Genomic DNA, 23,928 nt, shown 5'->3' with positions numbered 1-23,928 from the left:
AGAAGGCATCACTGAGATCACAATCGACCGTTTGTGAGATGTGGAAACACAACGTCCAGTGCTCGCTCGCTCGCAGCCAGCATGTTTTCTCCTCCGTCTTTCTTCTTGTTGGACCGTACAGGACAAACCGCCGTCCTAAAAGTATGCTGGCAATCAACGCTACTCCTCTCCCCCCTCCACCATGTTCGTCCGAGCTGCAGAAAACAGATAAGCAAGGATCAACTCACTGGAAATATGTGACGAAACACTCGGTTGGTAATGGTGATACTGGGTGTGGGTCTCGCAACCAATACACCCTGCCCCCCGGTCTATCCTTCGAGCTCGACTACCACGTCTGTGAAAGATGCTTATCGCATTTACCCCTCGATCGGAACTGCAGACCACATCGGGGGCTATTGCGGAATACAAATAATCCACAATCTGTTGGACGGAACGCCGTCATTTTTTCTGTTTTTTTATTGACTTTTCGCTTCAACCCATTTCCGCATTCTCGAGCCATGCGCCTGACCGACGTGGCTGCAGGCGGCGGCGCCTCCTTCGCCCCAGCACGCCAAGAAGCACCCCCAGTACAGCACTCCGCAGCCCATGAACCGTGTGTTCCCTCTGCTGCAGGCCTCGCCGCTGCGGTTCTCAGCGGCTTCGTGGGGGACTTCTACCGGGCGACGGAAGAAGGGACCAACATTCTGGCGGATCTGGAGTTCGCGCTACCGCAGATCGTGGTCGTGGGCCAGGAGAGCAGCGGCAAGTCCAGTGTCTTGGAGGCACTCGCCATGTTGCCGCTATTCCCCCGCGACAGCGTCATGTGCACCAAGCTGCCCATCCTCCTCAAACTGCGCCACGGCAATGTTGACGTTGAAGGCGACCCGGACCTCATGCCGCATTGCGGAAAGCCGCAAGCCAAGCAGCAGATTAAAATGAAGTTAGCGTACTCGGACGGGCGGAAACCCGTCGAGTCAGATAGGAACTTTACGCCCGACGAGGCAGCGCAGCTTATGCGCAAGTGGATGGAGGAAATTGTTGCCCAGGAGGGCGAGGAAGGAGTCGTGGACCACGTGCTGGAGATTGAAGTGCAATCACCCCATGTGCCCAATCTGAACGTGGTCGACTTGCCGGGTATCGTCGCGGGACGACGCGTCGGCGAGCCGGTTGACATGATGCAGCGTACTCGAGCGCTCGTGGAGAAATATCTCAAGATGCCGAACACACTGGTACTGGCGGTTGTACCGGCCTTTGAGAGAGTGCGCAACTCGCAGGCGTTCCAGTTGGTGCAGCAGTACAACCTCATGGACAGCACGATCGGCGTGCTCACGATGATGGATCGTGCAGTAGATGCAACGAATCCTGATGCCCCTTTAAGTGAAGTCATGAGTCGACTGGAGGGTACATCGCAAGACGTTGTGGACCTGAAACACGGATACGTGGCGGTCAAGAACCGCGATACACGTTTAGCACCAGCGTTGTCGTTGGATGAAGCCAAGGCTGAAGAAAATGCGTGGCTTGAAGAGAAAATGCCGGGGTACATCGATCGTGGTTTAGCATCCAGCTCCGTGCTGGCAAAGAAACTCGAGGAGATACTGGCGGACCATGCGCGCGCCACTTGGGTGCCTCAGGCTCTGGCCAAGATTGAAACTCAACGTAGAAACTGCTACAACACGTTGGCGAGCTTAGGACCTTCTGCAGAAGATATCGTGAGCGATTTTGTTGGCGTGTCTCCAACAACAGCTCGGAAGAGGATGCTTCAGCTGATAACCCCCATTTTACCTGGACTTTTGGAACGTGTTGACGAAGATATTCTACAGCTCGCAGCAATTATTCACGAGGATTGCTTGCAGTCTAGGGAAGAGCACGAACTGATTTTAGCTCCTTTTCATGCGAAGAAGCCGTTCTCGGCTCGAACACACTCTGGATCCCTTGTGGCAGCATCAATATTGATGCTAGACTCCCATGGCACGTACATCACCGATCACTTGGTCCAGATTCTGAAGAATGTAGTGCTTCACATTGTTCATCTCGTTCAGAAAACGATTGGATTGGAGCAGAAGGGTGGAAAGTTGCAGCGACTGGATCGTTTCGCCAACCTTCACTACTTTTTTGCTGGCGTGTTGTGGGAGCGGCTAAACGAACTGCTTATTAATGACGAAGACCTACTGGAGCACTTGGAAAAATCATTTTTGGAGTTTGACCCAGAGAACGCAAGTCTTCTACAACTACCAACACAGGTCAAGAAGATGCCGACCAAAGCAGCAGACGAGCTAAAGACCTTAGCCAATGCTTTGGAGTTGTACTTGGACTCGAAAGGATTCCACAGCACCTCGCTCGATGAAATCTACGTCCCATCTGTTCCTCCCGCAAATATATCCCTGGACAGGTACGCTTCGATTTACCAATAGCATACGTGGCGCCGTGTTGAGGAAATTCACATCTTTGCGTTTGTTTTTCGTCAGAGAAATGTCTCGCTTGATTGTTAGCGCACAGGTTCCAACGAACAAGCCACGCTCTTCAGGCTTCAGAGACGCTAACCAAACTCGTGGAGGTTTTAATTTTGGCAGCCACTTTACGGCCGAGGGGTTCAACTTTCCTGCGGCTACTCAACCTCTCACTGAAGAGTATCAAGAAATTGGCGAATTCGAGGCACGGGTTTTCTTCGCAGTGACTTCTCACGTAGTCGCGCCCCTGCTTCAATCGATCTGTGACGTGAGTGACCTTGCGCGCAAGATGCAGGAGTATGTGTCATGCCACCCGAAGGTGCAGGCGAACAAGGTCCACATCTTCTATGACAGTACGGCGGATACGCGGAAAGTGACGACGAACCTTGTGAAACGCCTCGACAAGATGGCTGCGAGGCTTAATTCGCCCAGCTTCCACTGATGGTTGCCCACAAGGCGAGGCGAATTTGTTTTTTTTTATACTGGAATGACGACCTGTATTTTGCTTGATATTAGAGTTACGACGTCGACCTCCACATGAAATCGGGAGAAATGATGGACTTCTCGAACACTCGCGCGACATCTTCTAAATTGCCAAGTAGGTGCAGCATCGGGGTGAGCAAATCTGACTCGGCCATTACGCTGATAATGCGGCCAAGCTCAGGGTCCCACTCAAAACGTGTCGAGCCGCACATGACGATACGTTGACCGAGCAGTTTCTCTGCTAGCCTATCGTATCCTTGACTCTTGTAGCACAGGTGTGGAAACACATTTCTAAGCGTTCGCTCCGTGACAGTGATGCTGGTTGTCGTGGTAGCAACAAGAGCGTCGCCTGCACGCCCAACCAACTCTTCAAGTTCAAGCTCGACGTCTTGAAACCATAGTGAGATGCATTTCCAACTCCGGATCATCGCCTCCGAGCCTCTTCCAGCGTTAAACGCAGCGTCAGGGGCCATCATCGTCCGCAGGAAGTTCACTTGAGCAGAGGTCCGAGTCGAGTTGGTTGGGTTGGATGCTTGTGCTATCCATTGGAGGCCGTGCCGAAAGAGACGGAAGTAGTCTGACACCACAGTCCACACATTTTCTGTTGCCGGGAGAGCGATGGAAATAGTTTGTCGCAGTTGCTCGAGCGTCTCGATCCCCTCATTTAGCTGCCGAATCTCCTCCCCGAGACATTCCGTGCGGGCGTCCTGCTCCTTCCTGTACCTGATCTGCCACTCCCGGCAAAGTTCGTGCTGGAATTTTTTCTGCGAGGCAGCCAAATCCAGCATGACCGCGTCTTGCTTATCACTCTTCACCGACTCTGTATCTGTCATTGGCGCCGAACTGGCGCCAGGAGACCTCGGCGACGGAGCCTTGGAGGGGTACAAACAAATGGACGGTTCCCTCTTTCTCTTCCTGCCCATGAGCGATAGCAGTCCGTCTATCGCTACCGCGTCCCTTTCAGAAGCAGCCGAGATAATACCAGGTGACCGCGTTCTCGTTACTGGAGGCGCCGGTGAATAACACGTTAAATTTCGAGGGCGTAAATGCGATTGCCTCGAACCTTTGCCATTAGTGAGGAAGTTGTTGTTCGTCATGTTGCGCTCCTCCACACCGCCAAGGGCGGTCCTAGGTAGTACTCCTTGGTTCGACAGCCGCAGAATCGACGAGTTCATTCCTACTGCTGCGAACTCGAACGTTGATGACGCCTGTTGTCGGGATTGCGAGTTCAGAAATGCTGCTCGATGCGTGAAGAGCCTGCCAAAAGGATAGACACAAACTAGTGGAGCATCTGCCAGCAAGCAATTGGCGCTTTCGTGTACCGGTAGTCTCTACGTGATCAACGAGCGTTCAGTACTAAAGTAACAGCTGGACTTCTAAGCCCATCTGAAGACAAACAGATCACTTACAAGATGCCGACTGTGCTGGCTCCGGCGTGTTACTTGGCCCAAGTATACTGCTGTCCCGAAAAAAAATGGTCCCCAAAGGGCTCTTGAACCATTCTGCTCGAGCCACTCAGTCGTGCTGGTGGGAACCTTGCCTTATCTGGCACTAACAGTCCCCCTTCGTCCTTCAGTCAGACAGCACACCCTTCAACCAAAGACTGTGCTATAATAAGAAGTTGTTCAGCATTCTTATAAACTCGAGAGTTACCGGGCATCCTTGGGGATTGGGGATAATATGTTACTTCGTAGTACTTTGGTAGAGGTGAACAGTACACTACGCCGGTACATGTACTAACGTTCCGGATATCCATGCTTATTTTCACGGATTGGCTACCATAGCATTGGGCATCGTCTTCCCTCTGTCGTGTCCATTCTGGGTGGCGGATTTGGCGTTGCTACTTGTATAAGATTTCATCTGGGTAGAACAACCGACACATTTTTTCCACTTCGGCATTTTATTTATGTAAAGTAACTTGAGGAGCAGAACGGAATGGCACCTCAGTGACAGTGTATTAATAAAATAGCTGGGAGGGGGATCTGCCGTTCCTATACATTTCCAGTGGATTTGAATCACCGGTTGTAAGTGTAAGTCAACACGCTTACCTACACGGGAAGTGTAGCATGCCCACTTAAAGTGCATAATGAAGTCTACTACTGCATACAGGTATTAGGATTGTACTCTCGATGAAGTGTGCCCATGAGTGTACTTGCAGTGGGTTTACAATAGGTCAGTCTGTCTGCGATTTATATTAAGCAAACCGCTACCATGCGTGGGGTGCTTGGGGAGAATCAGTTTGAGATGAGCCAAAGTAGAACTGTCTAAGTTTACCAACGCGAAGCTAGATTTTGCTGTACGCTAACGAACAGTATGCAAACAGTGTTAGCAGCTTTGTTTGTTGTGTTTTGTGCGAACGCTGATTGCGAGTGTTCTCATGCGAGGAAACAGTCGCGCTTGTTGCCTAAACTATGCTTGTTGCCGATCCGTCTTGTTGGTAATGTACTCCGCAGACGTGTTTGTGAATCTTACTACACGCCAGCTAACAGTAAGTGGTGTTTGCAAACGTGTTAGTCTGTGTGTGTTTCGTACATACTAAACACAGCTACGATGTAGTTATTACTACTGGTGGTGCGATGGGGAGAATTGATAGGCAGCTTGACCATTGGAAAATGAACAGAGCTGAAGTGAGATGACTGATGGCGGTGCACGAGTCCTTGTCAGCCTGCCATTGCGAGCCGAGGGCAAACTCTATAATGCACCAATGAGAATCGCCTAACTCCACATACATGTTGGCCAGATGAGCTATACACGAACAAACAGTCTGCAAACAGTAGTGTAAGCAGTACAGTGTACTAGTATGTGCGAACACTAAAATACCTGTTGGGTATCCGTTACACGTAGGATTCCTGAGGAAGTAGACTTATCATTATAAATCAATGTGCAGATACATAGCAGCACGAGAAGTCCTTCCTTCTTTGTTGGCTGTCCGTTTGGCGGCAACCTTCCTGTTACATATATCTGTCTGTCTAAGGATACGCCCACACGTCTGGTTCTACATGCAGAGCCTACCGAGTGATTTTTTTTAGATTTTTTAGATAACTTCAGATGAATTTTCCGGTTAACTTTCTCGCTCGAGTCTCTTGTGCGAATTTCGATTTATTAATAGCGTCGCCATGTGCCTACCTCGAGGTGGGAGGGTTGCGTGGTGGTAGCCGGCTACCGGTACAGACAACGACGGATACATCCGACCGACACTAACCTCCGACAAAACGAGTTGTACCTAGAGTGGGAATCGATCTAGCCAATCAGATTCTATTATAATACTTGGTTCTTCGAAACCATATGCTTTTGCGTATTTTCTATGACTTTACGGGTATTTTATGCGATGCTGGCGTGTGGTTTATGCAGAATCCATGTAAACGTTAGACAGAGAAGCAGTCCTTTTACAATGAGTTTTAGTATGGGGGAGGTCAGTCAGTGGTGTCGGATTTATCCGTCGTTGTCTGTAGCCCTTTCGGACTCTGCATGTTACTATTTATAGGACGCCCTTCACGGAACAATGGGTTAAAACATCGATCATAACAAAAAACAGCGCGTTGGCAAATCTTGCCGTAATTCAGTGAGAAGAGACACATGGATTCAATGCGACAGTAGTAAAAACTAAAATCGATATTTTAGGAGCGACTTGGAAATTGTACTAAATTACTTTTTACGACCGTAAAAAGTAAATTTATCCTCGTACCAGTACCTGTATTGTGCTTTGCAATGCGTTTGTCCTTTTCACTTCTCGTTTTGGTCGAAGTGTAACATCTGGAGCTCGATATAGATGTAGATGGTGGAAAAGATAGGACAATTCGACTTGATTATAGTTCGCAAGGTTGGAGTTAGATATCGAAGGCCCTCGAATTGCCGTTTGAAACCGGCAATCCGGGCCGATTTATACTACATCCATCTTTCCGTCTGTCCGGCTACTAATGCACCATTTTCATACTCATTATAAAGCATTGCGGCGCCAGTTTTCGGACACAGGAATTGGGGGATGCAGCTCATGTTCAAACTAGCTCAGTTTTCAATAACCTTGTTCGCGCACAAGTGCAGCATGTATTCTCAAGACGCGAGCCATCTTTCTATGGTATTTGTACGCAGTGTGTTAGTGATATATTTGGCCCGAATATGCGGACCCTGCGGCGTTGGTACAACTTGTTTTTAACTAATGGTGTAGTGGAAGACAGACAGGGAACGAACCGCTCGTCATGATGGCCGTGCAATGTAGTAGCTCGTGTTCTCAAGTACGTAAAAGGCCATCCTACATTTTACTTAGAGGATCAACAGGCGACATCTTGATTTTAGTAAAGTAACACAACACTGGCTGGGCGAACTTACTCGAGGCGGAGCAACTTTTCTCACAGGTGTGAAGCAGCGCGCCACGATGCAGGAACAGCTAGTACACACACAGACGAAACTAAAGAGCCATTGCACAGCGCAAACAGAGCAATATTAGAGCGTTAGCAGCCGGCTACATCTTGGCGTCCTTCAAGGGGCTCACCGCCACAGAAGTGATCGTTTTAGCAGGTAAGGAGAAGCCAATACATGTATAAGGCACGTTTTAACTCCTTTCGCATGTTTATGGCCTCGATTTGTTTGCTGGTCGAGGTCATTCATTACATGGAGCAACAAAAATCTGCAAAGCACAATATTTTGAATATTTTTATACAGCAAATGACTTTTTTTACCACTATCTCACTGAATTCGAACTTTAGGGTAATGTGTCTCCTGTGTCGCGACAGCGGACGGACACTGTGAAGTCTTCCAGTGTTCATTTCCCCACGCGTATTCCTACGTGTACGTAGGGTATCGGTATCCATGTAAGCTTACTTCGTATGTAGCACGGTTGAGGACACAAACGATAAACAGCTTGATGCACTGTCTCACGCGTGAATTTTGCATCTTTGCTCAGATGACTTGACCTGTTTCCACTGTGATTGTAGGGTACAGTACACTGGCTGCCAGCGACAGGCAACAGGAGACTATCAAGTAGACCCAATCGCATCGATCGGGTGCGATCGACTCCGATTGGATTTCAACCGACAGTGAGTCGGATTATCGATGCATGTATGCTGATTCGTTTCTTGAGCTTTTGTACAAATGCTACCACTCAACGCTTATCCCCTTCAGTTTTTATTCATGTCCATATTTTGAATTTATATTTTCAACTGTAAAATGTCGCTTCAAATCATGAGAGTGAAAAAGATCCACTTTGTCATAAAGAATTCACTTCCACACAAAAATATGAGGTCAGTTGAGCTTATTTTCTTGGTTTCAGTTTTACATATATTATCGTGGTGAGCACTGGAAAATGTGCACGGCGTTCAACCCGGCTGATCCTTCATATTATTGTTCGACCAATCACGCTACCGTAGGCCTATTATTGGCAAGTCCCAAGAGAGATTTATGAAAGATCCGGAGCGGAGTGATATTATGCCTACATTTTGTCAAAACGCTCGATAAAGTAAGTTACATTGTTCTGATAACTCGATTTTATTGAGACAAACTCTTCTTTACATTTTTACTCTGTTTTGAAGTCTTGTTTACAGCCTGGTAAACCAGAGATGGAGGGCTAGGAGTGCAAAACTGACAGCATTGGGTGCGTTTCAACTTGACGGACAACAAGCATGCAAAGAACAGTATATATACTCTATTGGATATTTATTTTTCGAAATCCTTGATGGAGTGCTCACTCCTTTAACGATAACAAGCTGCGAAACCGCCTGAAACCAGTTCGTGTCAAAAAGCTACCATTTGTTTATTCGAAGGGAGGAGATAAGTGTAACAGGGTACCGGTTGGCGGTGAACCAACCATCGGACCTTTATATAGCTTTTACTATATTTGACTTAGAGTTTGTATGGATCAAGCTTGGCTCACCTATAAATATATGCAGTCTGTAACATACTGTCTAAGTCGTAGTCGGTTCCTTTAGGCCTGGAACCGTGAACTAGTTGCTCACCGAGAACTTCCGCTCTCTAGCACTTCCGCTGTGCAAAATGCTGTGTGACTGATCTGCGACGATCTGCCACCAGCATACCCGCAGACATCTCCACGCGATGGCAAGTGTGTACATGTACGTGTGCACGTACTCGAGTCAGTACCCCGTCACACTTGGTAGCACTTGTAGTCAATATGCGGGTAGATGGAACTACGTGAATTCTCTGTGGTCTCAGCCGAGCCACTATGGAACGAAGTGTGTTTCTTCTAAGTGAGTATCGTCAATTGAACGACTCGTAGTTCGAGTCCATTCGAAAGATGGGAGACATCCTTGGAAGGGATGTCCGCCGAGTCTAGTCGTTGGCGACGCCAGCCAAGCAAGTCGACCGCGTGAATGCGTTTCACACGACGTGCTCCTGGATTTTCTGTAACGCGCCGCCGTCATGACTCTGGTCTAAAATTTGAGCATGGATACTATTGGATGAAATGGAGAATGTGACTCGGCTCGGCTGTACCCGTGGGACACGGGTGATGTATGGAGTGCGACTGATTTATGGAAAGATCTTACGCCTAACCACAGATGGGCCCAATCGGCTGGAAGTGCGTATCCTGGGTGTGCACAAATTCACGATTGCAAACCCGCACTATGTCCAACCCTGGACTTCCCTTACGGCGAGTGCCTACATTCTGGCGGAAAGTGCAGTTGAGAACGTATCTCAGACTGTATCTCATCTTGCTGTGGCTCAGAGCGACTACTAAAGATACTGCACCAAGATCATTCACTACCAACACCCAAGTCGTGCGCTGGAAGCCCCAAGAGTTTGGGTGTCAAGTACATCCTGTATCCTGAATCCTGTATCCAAAATCCTGACTCCAGAATACCAGAACCTTGACGGTTGACCACTGACTACTGACTTCGAAGACAGTAGTACGTCATCAAGTGAAATGCAATTGAACTACCACCAAATAATCCAGCAGAACTGTCGAGTCGACACTTTTGAAGCTACGAAGACAATGTACCCAGACCATACTGAAGCGAAGACAATTTGACCCAAGCCATAGTGAAATCAAGATAAATCACCCAGAGCCGAGATCTAGAAAGAATTGATAGTTTAAGGCCTACAGTCAACAGCAGAGTTTGCTTTACCCCGTACTGCGCAAGTGAAATTGGCCAAGCCTGCCGACAGAAATCTGGGGACCCAAGACTTCGACTGCGATACCGCAAAACTCTTATCGAAAGGCACCCCTTGCAGCACCAGGGATGCCGAATGCATGGGAAGAGGCATCTGCAAATAAATAACAGCTGCATCACTCGGAATTTATTTATCAAAGATATTTTCCTGAATAGATTACGGTCACCTCGCTGGTTCAGTTGGTGAAAGCTGCTGTCGTTGATGCGACAGACTGGGAGCCCGTTGCCTTGGGCAACTTGTTTGGCGATGTCATCACGGGCTTCAAACCACTTGTGCAGTTGCCGCTTCTTCCGCTTTCGGGCTTCCGCTTGGAGAGAGGGATAGAAGCGTGTTACTGCTGCTGACATGCCGTTCTGCTCGACGAAGCTATTAATAATATACTTGCGCTGGTAGCTGATAGCAGTGCGAAGGCACTGGCTTGGCGAAGCCTCGAAGCCTTTCACGCGTGGGCGGCTTCCTCGGGGCATTCTTGCAGGCTGAGTTATGGCGAAGTGCAGTGCTGATGAATGGCTAGCTCGCTGCGTAACCTATCGACTGGTGGTAATTTATCTCCGGGGTGTCTTTCGATATGTCATGATAAATGATCAAAATGGAGTAATTTGATAGGTTGATATTTTTTAACCGTCGCCTGCAAGGGGTGCCTTTCGATAAGAGTTTTGCGATACAACAAAGGGCGCTGCGACCATTAAGGACGGGTTGTCTGTGACATCTCCACCTCATAACATCAAGTCCAGTTAGATGGTGACCAGAGACGCTCCAGCATCCTGGGTTGACCCACCTATTTCATATTTTAATTGGGTCGCTAGCGTGATGGTGTTTGCCCATTTCATATTCCCCTGGTATTCTGGGTGACTGATTAGCAGTTGTCCCCCGAATTGATAGTTTAACTACTGTGTGTATCGACTGACTCCGGTAATTGATAGTTTCTCTCTTAATTGAGAGTGGTGCGCGTTTTATACGAGTGCTCAGACTGACTAGGTGTCTGAATTGTAAGACTCGAGTGGGCCTAGCGAGTGACCCACCGTCCAAGGGTCGATAAGAATAAGTGACGGCTATCTGTATTATATATAACTCTGTATTTGTTAGTTATTCGTATTTGGGGTGCACCATGGGTAAAGGTGCACCCTGGATTACTGATACTCTGGATGTGAAATCCAGACTACACTCTTCCTTTCTATCGTTGAGGGTGCATCCAGACGTGGACGTACGCTCGGCACAACTTCAAGACCACAAGCTCGGTGAAGTGCCGTTACGTCAAAGACAAACGAGTCGTTAGGGATTCCGCAAGGTACCCACGCCACCAAGAACAGTCTTCCCCCTTCAATCCTGGAGGAGGAATTCCTGGACCGCGCAATACGAACCTCCCTGGGCGGTAAATGTTTCATTGACCTCACCACAGCTGGTGTGTGTACCCGGATTTGATTATCGAGGATTTCATCGATCCCAAATGTTGAAGAGCTGCTGAATGCCCGTCAACTTCTGGATTCATTCACCAAGCCGGGAGGACGAGGGGCGAAGAAGGCTGGACGCGGAGGTGGCGGACGTAGTGAGGCGTCACATCAGTTGCGTCGTGTGTAAGGGTTGCCAGCACAAGGATCTGGACGCCATCTCCAGAGAAGCTCGGGCTGCGCGGAAGACTGCTTGCGAGAGCGAGGCAGCGCGAGGTGGAAATGCTATGGTGTCTCCAGCGTTCGCGACGGGAGACTACTTCAAGTGGCGCTCTTCTCGGAATGTCAGGATGATGCCTGAATCTCAGAAGTGAATCCTGTCCACTGGGGTGCTGGCACTGCCCAAGACCTCACTGCGATCCAAATTCCGCCAACGATGCTGACACCACGTGAATGTGCCGTCGTTCTGCAGACACTACTATTTGAAGCCGGTTTTGAGCTCTCCAACTTGATTCTTGTATGGTCCAAGACGCATGTGTCCAGGATTCCGGATGACATGGTATGCAGTGTGACGAGTGAAATCAAGGCGTGCATTGCTGCTGAACTCATGGACTGGAGGTAAGTCATCGCTGGAGTGCGCTTAGAGGTGATTCCCTTTCTCGAGGAGAAACCTGCACCCAGGATTCAAGAGCAATCGCCAAGACTGGAGTATCACACTCAAGATGCACAAAGGCAATCTATTGATGACCGACTACGACACGGATGTGCTTGGACGAGAGTTTGTCTTGAGATTTAGAGCAACCGGACTCAGGGTAACCAGAAATCCTGGGGGGGGGGGGGGGGGGGGACAAGCGACGGCGAACCTAGGTTGAAGCGCTGTCAGCATCAACCACCGCGTCCACTGGTGCCTTCGACTCCGTTCGCAATATCCACCCCGTTACTCTCTTCACTGCCAGCGTACCAGTCTTTGACGAATCAATCGCGTCAGGATTCAAGTGTCCAGGATGTTGTAACCCAGGGCGCCGAGGCCATGAACACAGATTCTGCCACGTCATTAGCACTTCAAGGTCTTCGGATGAAAGCGTAACGTTAGGGGCGCATACTTCACGAGGAAATTCGTCGTCTTCATCGATGATGTCGACCGATCGGAGTACTTCGTCACACATACCGTACACTGTAGGTGCTGCTTTAGCACTTGTAGCCCAAGGTGGAGGCGGTGTTGCCGCTGCTGATGCTTCGATGGGTTTCAACGTAACCAGAACAGTGCTTCCACCACGCTCTGCACTTGTTAACCAGGATGACATCGTGGTGGCTGAGCCGGAGCAAGCTATCCAGGATACCATCAGCGACTTCCAGGGGCGCTGCAGTGAATCCTGATACAGAAGACTCTGACAGTGATTAGCGAAGCAGACATCGGAGCTCTAGGGTTGACACTCGTCGAAATCCGAGATACCAGTCGTTCCTCCAGGAAATCATCTCGGCATCCTGGATCAGCGTCGTCCGCCAGCTCTGGGCCAGCCCAAATTGAGTTGAACGTCATGCGACATCAGCAAGAGTGGCAGGCCCAAATGGAGAACGAGAAGAGAAAATGTCTCGCCAGAGAACACTTGGAAGCCATGAAGCGAGAGTGACGCAGAGACCAACGCAATGTGGATGCACGCCACCATGTCCAAGAACTCACGGACCGACTTGTACGTGCTGAGACCGCTCGTCCCGATGCAGAAAGCTGCAAGCAGGATCTGGGAGTGCGCCAGATCCAGGATGAACGACGAGCTCAGGATTCAGCTCAGTATGGTAGTTCTTCGAGGGTGGATTGGAGACATCTTTATGCCGTTGAGGAAGGGGGACGTATTTAAGTGGAGGGCGATATTGACGAGACGGAGGAGTGTATGAAAATGCTCGACCCATGGAGCTACCAACAACGCTAGCAGAGGTTGAGGCCATCAAAAACACGCGGTTTGAGCCTGGTGCGCAGAGCGAGGAGCCAGTAGACTTGTTTCAGCATGCGGACGGCACTACCACAATGGGTCTGTTACCTCAGTTCAAGTACCTATTCGAGCACTCGACTTCAGCGAGTTTCTTCGCGAACATTCCTGTCTCGTTCTGGCAGCAAGTGATGAAAGAAAAAAGAAGAAGCTATGCATGTGTATACGGCATTGCACTTGCGTAACCATTTACATTGGATAAGACCATGACATTTCTCGGTGTGTTATTCTACATGAAGCTAGTGAATACAGGCGAGTACAGCGACCACTGGGGACAGCAGGTGGAATATAACTTTTGGAGGAAATCCAGTTAGTCTTGATACAGCGATGCCTCTTCGTCCGTTCAAGCAGCTTTGACAAGCGTTTTGGGTTTAGTGCATTGAAGTGAACAACGGCAATCGTGACCAGTCAGCTAGAATCAGACTTCTGCTCAATATCCTCAAGGCAACAGGTTCTAAGTACGTGGCTGTCGGACGAAATGTAGCTCTAGACGAAGCCAACATCGCGTGCAGGTTGAAATACGGCAAGCCACAGATTGTGTACAATCCTATGAAGCCTACAGAAGTGTCATTTTCGCATCTACATGTTCTGCTGTTCTACCACGTGGATTCCGCTAAACTTTCGGCTACACTGTCAGTGCGATGTGACGGAAGGGCTAGCAGGTGTGACGGCACAAGCAGAAGCTCAAGCCCTGAGTGATAAAATAGCAGTATCTTCATCAATCCGCCAGTGTGTGCTGCAAATAGTTCGACCGTTGTATGGAACCGGCCGCATTGCCAATTCCAACTACTACAACACATCTGTGCAGCTACTAGATGCTATGCGTGTATGGACGGGGGGCCGTGAGAAAGTCTAGTGCACATTTTCCGAGGTACGCCGTGGTGGAGAAGATAGATTGCACTCGTGGAACCTCCGGACAAGGGGCTTCTGCTGATTGCAATACGGTGGTGGCCTCATGATATGATAGTTTCATTATCACCGTGACTTCTAATGCCGATGCATCGACGCTGACTACCTTGACTCGCCAAGTCCGCTCCGAGAAGTGAACGTTCAGCGCCCCAACATGCATTAAGAAGCACAACAAAACATGCAGTGTTGATCGACTCGACCAGGTTCGAGGGAGATTCTCTTTGGTGGATGGCCATCCTTTCAACAAGTGGTATAAAAACCTGGGTCTCGCGCTTGTGGATGTCGCGCGCTCAAATGCGTATTTCACGCACAAATTATTGCTCGGGCTCACTAATGATCGCGACTCCCACCGCGACTTTATTGTCCAGCTCAGCTCTGATTTGCTGTCTGGAAAATGAAAAGAGGAGCCTAACGAACGGCGGATGTTTTACGCAATGGACACATGAAGCGGTTGGCCGGACCCCGGGTTCCCGCAACAGAAACCGAAAAAGGCGGGAATTATTTATTTAATTTTGGACCTGCGGTCGCGGCGACCGAGTGCAAAACTACATCGTTTAGGAAACCAATAGCGCATTGGGGCCGTGTCGAGTAGCAAGTCGGCCGTGGACCCCGCGTCGAGCAGCAAGTCGCCCGTCGCCCGCTCAGAGCAGCAAGTCGGCCGTGGACCCCGTGTGGAGCAGCAAGTCGCCCTCTCAGAGCAGCAAGTCGCCCGTGGGCCCCGTGTGGAGAAGCAAGACGCCCTTGTTTCAAGAGCATCAAGCGAATATGACGCAACGGCGCGGAGGAGGGTCGCGGTCAACAATCCCGCAACGTAAACGGAAGAAGGGTTCTGACCGACAAGCTGCCGCATACCTTCGAGCAGTAGAGCTCCTGGGTGCTGACACCGTGAAGCAGATAAGACAGGATTGGGAATCTTGGGACATGGCAGGGAGTGGCAACAATCTGAAGGCGTGGTGCTGCAGTTGATACAACAGGGACTATCCGAGCGCGTGACCCGATCCATTATTCCAGTCGGTGGGAGCCGTATTTCGAGGCTGAGAAAGGTCCTTAAGGATGGAATTGACACCTTACACACAAGAAGATTGCCAGTCAAGCCATGGCACGCATTTAGTGAGCTGGACCTGGATGCTTTTAAGACTCACTGCGCTACTTGGATACTCGAGGATGGTTTTCCCTGCGCCCACCGCCGCCCACGTCAGTATTTCACAGAGCCGAAACTGACGTGGGTTGTCGTGCATTCTCGGTATGTGGATGATATGTTGCGCGCCCATCCCGACGCCAGAACGCTAAGCTATTCACGCTTCACTCAGTATGTGCACTTTTACTACCCTGGCGTCCGCTTAACACGAACTGCAGAAGATGTGTGTGATTGTTGTGTTCGACTGGATATCTTACTTCAACAGTCCGATATCACCGAAGATGAAAAGCAGACAATCCTCTTAGAGAAGCGCACACACCTCGACGAAGCAATCGCCCAGCGTCGATTTGTGTCGACGTTTATCAAAGACTACTCTGCTTTGCACGCACCAGAACAACTTCTTCCGCCTGTAGTCATTCCAGACACGTTTGACGACAACGACAACGCTGAGGAAGCCGAGCATGATCGCGGCTCTGAGTGCGACGAGCGATTGAATGAAGACAGCGCAAAGCAGTATTGTCGCGTCCAAATTCAAGCTGAGGATTACGGTGGAGGAATTTCGATGCCGCATTATGGCCATTCCCGTCCTTCAGCTGACTACTTCAACAGCAACTTGATTATCCAAAACTTTGTCGTTGCAGATATTTCAAACAAGCAGAACAACGTGTTCTTTTATGACGAGCGCGCGCAAGACAAGAATGCAGATGCACTCTGCAGCCTCCGTCTCCTCTATCATCTTTCGACTCTACAGAAAAATGCTCGCAATGGAATACCAGGTGCGGAGATAAGCTTCAGTCTGCTTGACAACTGTGTTGGACAGAACAAATCCAAAGTAGTGATGATGTTTTTCGCTATGCTGTCAGTGGTGTTTCCGTACAAGAAGGTGGTTCTATGCTTTTTGCTTCCCGGGCATTCACACAATATCGCGGACCGTGTCATCGCTTGGTGTCGTAATGCCATGCGTGGCCTCAACATTTACTCACCTATTGCACTGGTGGAGAAAGTGAACACAGTGAAGAGTGTCAACAGTATTTTTCTCGACCACAATGACCCACAGCGTCCATTTTTCATCGAGTGGAGTGCACTTCTCTCAAAATACTTTACTCCGCCTCCTGCTGGCTACACATCCAACTACCTATTCGAAATTGACCAAGGTGTCTGCACGGCGCGCAAAACGGTAAGTACGCCAGATGACCAATCGATCATATTCTCGATGATACCGCACAGCAACATCGAGGCTGTCCGCAAGGCAGTGTTGGCTGAGCTTTTTGGAGCAAACATCAAAAGTGTTTGGGAAGCATCCGTTCGCGGCGTCCAGCTCCCTCGCCATCCAACCAAAGAACTATCCGCAAAGAAAATCAAGCCATTGTCAGCCAAGTATTTCTCAATACCACAAGAGCACCTCGGCTACTATCCTGCCGTGCCTGAAGCGATCCTAAACGCCCCAGAGATCAATACCGAGCACACCGAAACAGGAGACCCCAACACTGGTGCCACCGCGGGAAAACGCAAGCCTGGTCGACCTCACAAGAAGAAAGTGAAGCTGCGAGCTAAACAGCCTTCCATTCTGCAGTTCTTCAGCTCTGCTGCGAAGTAGAAAGATAAAGAAGTTTGACCTTTTTTTAAGGGAAAAAAATACCATTGCATTTTACCAAATACCGGTTGTTTTGCCAGAACCGGGGTCCTTGTGGGACCCCGGGTGCCCGCCAAACGCTTCACATCAACAGTGGTGGACGAGCAGATGTCGCCGTCCAGTGTGATGTGGGTTGCTGGTAGGCGTGACGTCGGTGGAGTCCTTGGTAGCCCCCAGAAGCGGTGCTCTGCGATTGCCTCAAAGTAGCTATACCTAGATTCGAATTGGAAGCGACGGCAATGTGTAGTGTGCAGATGGGAGGACAGATACGCAACAGAGGTTAACGACTTCTGCGTTATCCACAGGATTTGCCTCTGTCAGCACGTGTTCGTGGCTAACGAGCCGTTCATGTGTCCCAAACAAACATGGACGTGCTGGGAGAAGTACCATTACTTTTATCTTCCACGCTAGCTGTTCTCAGCCAAGAGCAATGTACGCACAAGTTTGTAATTGTACAAGATGAAACGTGAGAGCATGAAGCAGCGCAACTTAACCCCAGGACAAGAAGTACCAGCTGGAGGTCACCGAAGTGATGTACGCTCAATCGACCTATAGCTACCAAAACCTTGGTCCAAGTGCGCATATATCTTGAAGTAAGTATGGTAATAGTTTACATCATTTTTGGTTGGAGACAAAGGTTCACATATCGTGGTGAAGTGTGTATTTATATTGATTTTACTATCGAAATTACAATAAAACTGGTACGAGCGATAGAAGTACGCGCGCTGCGGCTCAACGTTCCAGCTGCAGGCGATATGTGACTCGGCGAATAGCTCAAGGAAGGACAGAATTGAGCGAAGCAAGGCTCGCGGTGTCGTGAGAAAATGCGAGCTGTGCACACGAAGAGGCGCACATGAATCATCTCACTAAGCTTGCGTTTCATGTATCCCATCGTGACAGGCTTGAACAAAACAAAAAAGTTCTAAAACACGATTGTAGCTTGTTGATACGGAGGGGTCCGCAAGAAGCAAATGCCGGTGATATCCTTGCAGTAGAACTCAGCTCTTTCATGAACATGGCGACCATGGGAGCTCCTTGTAATCATCTCCATGTCAAGTCTGTAGACATCTGCGTGCACCTCGATGCCAATCGCCTTCGATATCTTGGTTGTGAGCACGACTTAAGCGACGACATTCCAAAGACCCGCACCAATGTCATAGAAAACATCACTTGCATCGACGTCACCAAGCTCTCGCATTACTATAGTAGTGTTGTGACCCAGATGACAACACCTTTCGTGTGAACTGTCGCCAGCATGAGCGACCACCTCACACGAGACGCTAGGAAAAATTGATGCCACCGCACAGGATGGAGACAATACTTGCCTGGTTTGAGCCAGCGATTGTAGTGTACATGGAACTGCAGCAGCAGCCACACTCGTGGTGGTGGTGTTAGTCGGCCGTCTATTTGATGTTAAAGTTTGTTTTCTATAGACGCCTTTAGGCAGTTCTAAAAGATCTGCCTGTCTTCCTCGAAGATTTTTTCACTTCGGTCTTTCCTTCGATCTTGCATGTGGTGGGTGTTCCATATCCGTTACAGCGGATCCTCTCTGAGGTCTTGTTCGGTCGATATGGGTCTTCACGCCAAGGCGAGTATTTCTTGCTCTTGCATGGTGAGGTGTTGTGGTGGATTCTGGATCAAGCCAGCTTCCGCCGCCAGACGTGAACTTCAAGACTTGACCAATAGACAGTGTGCGACTTGATGCAACCAGGTCAATCACAGAAGGAGCTACGCCTGATCCTGGTGCATCAAGGTCAGCGTGCTTCCTTGGCGATGGCAGAGCCAGACATCTGGCTCTGACCAAACTTTCATGGATCTTGTAGAACAGGCCGCCAGTGATCCAAGTGGAATCGCGGGTTGCCTTACATGTTCCCTTTCATGCTGCCATCAGCATGAAGGCTTCATACTTTCATTGAGAAGGATGGATGGTGACGACTGTCCAAATCTCTCACTCTTCAATTTGCTAGTTACACCACAAGCTACCAATACACTAGGCTACAAGTTCCAGCAGGATCGCCACCTGCCTCGCCCCGTGTTTTGAGTTGCTTCAACCTCCGGAAAACAGCACAGGTGTCCGTATCCGCTAGGAAGGGTTAACCCTCTCGGGCACAGCTGCGGTCCCACCGTCGGTATCGGGTCTTCACGTGTAGAGTAACCAGCTCTTAACTCCGTGTGGCTCCGTTTCCGCTATATTTGGGCTTTGCTGAGGTCCTGAGGTCCTTCTGCTGTCAATAAGCGGGCCGTCATGTCAAGAGGTTCGTATATGGACTGCTGTGTTGCACTCTGGGGAGGGGAAATCGTGAGCATAGAGGGGTCCCATCTCCTCTGTGCTTGGTGCTTGAACGAGAACGCGAGGGGCTCACCAGGCCCGAGGCGTCTTGGTGTGTGAGATCTTGAACACGTGGGGGGTCACCGGGCCCTCCGTGCTTTGGTGTTTGGGTTGCGTAAGCGCGATGGTTCACCATGTCATCGCGCCGTGGTGCGTGCTTGTCTGGAGCGCTCCGAGGGTTACCAGGTCCTCGGTGCGCCTTGGCGATTTAATTTTTCTTCTTGGGCACTACGGGGCCGCCAGGTCCGTTGCGTCTTGGTGTGGGTCTTGGACACACGTGGAGGTCACCAGGTCCCACATGCTGCGGCGATGTTGATATCAGTCTTGGTGGCAGACACCAGGCACGGCGCCGCGTCCGTGCCCGGCGTACAGGAACACCCCATCTCCCATTCCCGGCCCCACGTTGGGGGGACTTCGTCCGAAAAGCGAGATCTTCCGAAGAGGCGCTGGAGGTATTCTTGAAACCACTTGTGCCGGAGGGCGCAAAAAGCGAAGTGCAGCAGCCACACTCGTGCAGGACTCTTCGTTATCTGCACTGTATGATTGGGCGTCATAATCATCAACAGTCGGTGTAGGTGGCGGGGGTGGGCTTGGCGTCGCGTTTAAAAATGCTGCATGTGAACCGCTTGCAAGCGAGCATGTACTGCAACCCCTGCGTAGTGATCCACAGGCCTATAATACGCTCTCAACAGGAATATGAAGCGCACTACACATGCGACAGGATTGTAATGACACGTTCAGCAAACCGACAGTTGGGACCTTTAATGTGACCTTAACGTAATGGTAGCATGGTGATTGTCGAATTATGATTCATACTGTGCCCTGCGATAGGAATACCCTTAGACAGGGGTCTATTAATACCATGGAGTTTGTCTGTTCTGTACATGACTGCGACTGTCTACTCGTGAGACATGTGCCATCGTGACTACATCTGCCATCGTTACACTTTATTGTACATGGTGGGCTCCTGGCTGGGCTTGCCGAGAATATGTAGGACAAGTGAAGCTGGAAAGTTGTAAGGCAAGATTGCTCTCTGAATTCAAGCCACGAAGACCGAAGCTGCATACATGTGCATGTATCACCCTGCTTGCCACCAGCCAGTCCTTTGCCAGCGTGGGTGATGCTGCGTAGACACTGACTCGATTTCCTACAGATAACGCGGTAGCGATTACGATAGCAACCAGCCGACATTAGCAGCGGACAAAGTAAGCAGCACTTGCTGTTACTGTGCCTGTAGAACCGTGACAGTTTTTTTAACGGCGGAGAGAAACGTATGCAGGTACCACAACCGCACTGCTGTTCATAAAGAATTGTGTTGGTGCCGGATAGAGTTGCCAGACAGCTTCAATCTGCATCGGCGATATACAGTAGTCTCGGAACCTGCTCGCTCGCACACGTATACAATCCAGGCCTTGACAATTATGTGCTGTCCATTCGGGAGTTGCTCTGGTCAGTTTGTAGAATGTCACAGCATTGAATACGGCTTGCTTGCGTGTATAAGCCTTGGAAGTGGTCCCAGTGAAACCTCCCAGGCGAAAGCATGTCGCTCACAAATTGCGACTGCAAGACAAATGATGTTCAGCGCTTACTGTACGAGACTGCGCTGCCCATCCGACTCGGACACCGAGGCTGTGCAGCACACTCAGACGGCATGACGTTTACGTTGGTGGCTACGGAGCGCAATCCGAGCTTGGTTAAAGTCGCTCCTGCAGTACGACGGAGAGGTTCAAAATGCTGACGGTACTTCGTTAGCAGAGCGGATTGGTCAGTTTGAAATGGTAAAAAAAAAACATTAGAAATTCGCAGCCAGTTCCAGCATCTTCAGTGCACAAAGCTGTAGGGTCATTCTTGTCGATCATCGACCGACTCTCGCATCTAGGAAGTCCATGCAACGAGAAGGCTCGGCAAGCGCATGTCAAACAATGCTATGTGTACGCTTTGCTAGGAACCAAATGAATTGCGAGAGTCGGTCAATAGTCGACAAGAGTGGCTCTACAGCTTTGTGCACTGAAGATGTCGGACTGTTCGAATGCAATTGGCTCTCCGAGCTAGCCAGAACGCTGGTCCAGCTGACCGAATGCCACCGGAAAAAGCGAATACTAGTTCACCGAAAGAGCTGTGATTCATATCAATATGTCTACCTAACTTTGCTCTGCTACTCTCCTCACTGGCGGCCGACTCCTTGACGTGCAGCAGTGTTTTGACTCCGATACGGAGCTAGCGAGATCAGAGACTTCTCAAACACTCGGGACACGCCTTCCAAGCTTCCTAGCAGCCGCAGCATGGGCGTGAGCATGTCAGACTCACTAATCACACTCGTCACGCGACCGTAACCGCTGTCCCACTCGAACCGCGTCGAACCACGCATAGTGATGGTCTTTCCGTAGAGCTTCTTGGCCAGCTCAAGTCCAGCCGCCCCCGAGTCTTTACTGCACAGGTGCGGGAACACGGTGACAAGCGCCCGCTTGTTAATGGTGAGTTTGGTTGTCGTCTTGGCGATCAGCGCGTCGACGCCGCACTTTTTTAAGCCGTCCAGCTCGACCTCGACGTCCTGAAACCACAGCGACAAGTACTTCCAGTTCGTCATGATCGAGTCGATGCCGCGTCCAGCGTTATACATGACGTCTGGGGCCATGGCCGCTCGCAGGAAGTCCAATTGAGCGCACGGCTGAGGCTCTGACGAGTTGGTCGCTTGCTCCGACAAGTCCGAGGCGCGCAGACCGTAGCGAAACAGGCGGAAGTACTCGACCGCCACGTTCCAGAGAGTCTTCTCGCTTGGGACAGCAGCAGAGACCGATCGTCGACGCTGCTCCAGCTTGTCAATCTCCTGTCGCAGTTGGTGCGTTTCCTCCCCAAGGGCGTTCGCGTAGTTCTCTTTCTTCTTCCTGTACCGAATTTGGCGCTGTCGACGGATCTCCCGTTGATGTTCCTGCTGTGCCATGAGCCACTCCTTGCTGACGTGTTGGTTGTTACTTGTATCGGGACCAACTTCCGTCGCGTCGCTCGAAGCTGCCAAGAGCATCAGCGTAGAACTGGCGAAGCCGGTGGACTCCTGCCGTTTCCTCTTCCTGTCCATGGGTCCTTCTGCCGAGTTGTGTTCCGGTGTTGTGTAGTACGCATGAGTCGGGTGGGGGTACCCCATCGCCACGTGCTCGGTGGGATACGTCGGTCGACTGGGCTGCTCGACATGAGCGTACGACCGAAAGCCGCGGGGGCGCTGCACGGCATCGGTGATAACGGCGTCATTTGGGACTTGGCTGGTTGACGGGAGGAGAATACAAGTGTCCATTTCCGGGCTCTTAGTAAAACTCAGTGGGCGAGTTGACGAATGAGAACTTCTCAGCGAGAAGCGCAATTTGTTTGCGCTCTGAAAAAGTCGCTCAGGGCACCGTAATCCCAGCGTGAAATGTGAAAAAAAAATCAAAACAGACAAACCCGCGGATTGTTACTTTTATGGAGTTACTCGATTACTGGCATACTTCAACCAAGTCCACGATGTGCCTGTTTTCTCATCCAAAATGACGATCCTCAGCAGATGATATCCTGCGAGATGATGATCGCGTGATTTTCCTGGTTACACTTGGTACTAGTAGTATTTATCCAGGAAAATACCAAGTAAGTATGCGGTTGCGGGTAGCAGGGCGCCGACGGCAAGCGTGAGCAGACGTATTAAGTTTTAGGCTTGCCGGTCCAACGGAGGCGAGTGAGTGCGAGCGCACGATATCCACAGCAAGCCGGGCTAGTTACGTGTATTACTTCGAAGAGCATGTAGTATTACTTTGTAGAACAGATATGATGAATTCCATATTTTCACGGTTGACTGAATTGTCTAGTCATTTGGGAATCAAACTAAGAGGCTTCTCTTAAGTTCAAACTCGTACTTAGGTATCACTACGACCTCGCGCGGTTTGCACCCTCTGATGACACGGGACACCGAGTAGGTTCTCCCGTTGTATCTGTATGCAGACATTACAACTTGTAGAATGAAAGCACATCAAGTCAAGGGTTCCACTGGAAATCCAGAGTGACGAGAGCTCCTTCAAACACGACGGACACGTCCTCCAAGTTCCCAAGGAGACGTAACATCGGTGTCAGCATATCTGACTGCCCCATGACCCGCTCCACTCGTCTGGATTCGCGACCCCAGGAGAAACGCATCGAGCCACGCATGGCAATCCGCTGACCAAGAAGTTTGTCCGCTAGCCGCGACCTCGCAGAAGATCCCGTTGTATCAGCACGCAAGTGTGGAAACACACACTGCAGTGTTTGCTGTGTGATCGTGGCGCTGGTAATTGTTGTGGCGACAACCGAGTCAAGACCGGCCTTCTCTAAGCCTTCGAGCTCCAGTTCGACGTCTTTGAACCAGAGCGATAAGCTCCTCCAGCTCGTCAGCATTGCCTCTTGCCCGTTCTCTGAGTTGAAGACGACGTCTGGAGCCACCGTCGATCTCAAGAACCTACCGTACACACTGAATTGAGCTCCTTGGTCTGCTTGTAGAGTGGATGTGTGCTGACGAAT

The 23,928-nt window shown here is 50.1% G+C and overlaps 1 protein-coding gene across 1 annotated transcript; it reads left to right on the top strand.

Moving 5' to 3' along the window:
- Window positions 1-497: 497 nt before the first annotated feature.
- Window positions 498-2,868, top strand: KRP23_3123 (Interferon-induced GTP-binding protein Mx1; the record flags this gene model as incomplete). Its single annotated transcript, XM_067887937.1, has 2 exons — window positions 498-2,368; window positions 2,445-2,868. The coding sequence occupies 2 exons, from the start codon at window positions 498-500 to the stop codon at window positions 2,866-2,868; spliced, it is 2,295 nt and encodes a 764-aa protein (XP_067750483.1).
- Window positions 2,869-23,928: the final 21,060 nt, after the last annotated feature.

This window comes from Phytophthora ramorum, assembly GCF_020800215.1.
Source record: "Phytophthora ramorum isolate Pr-102 chromosome Unknown Phyram_PR-102_s0002, whole genome shotgun sequence".
In the NCBI taxonomy this organism is placed as follows: Eukaryota; Oomycota; class Peronosporomycetes; order Peronosporales; family Peronosporaceae; genus Phytophthora; species Phytophthora ramorum.
Note: the sequence above shows the minus strand (reverse complement) of the source record. Positions and strands in the feature narration are given on the sequence as shown.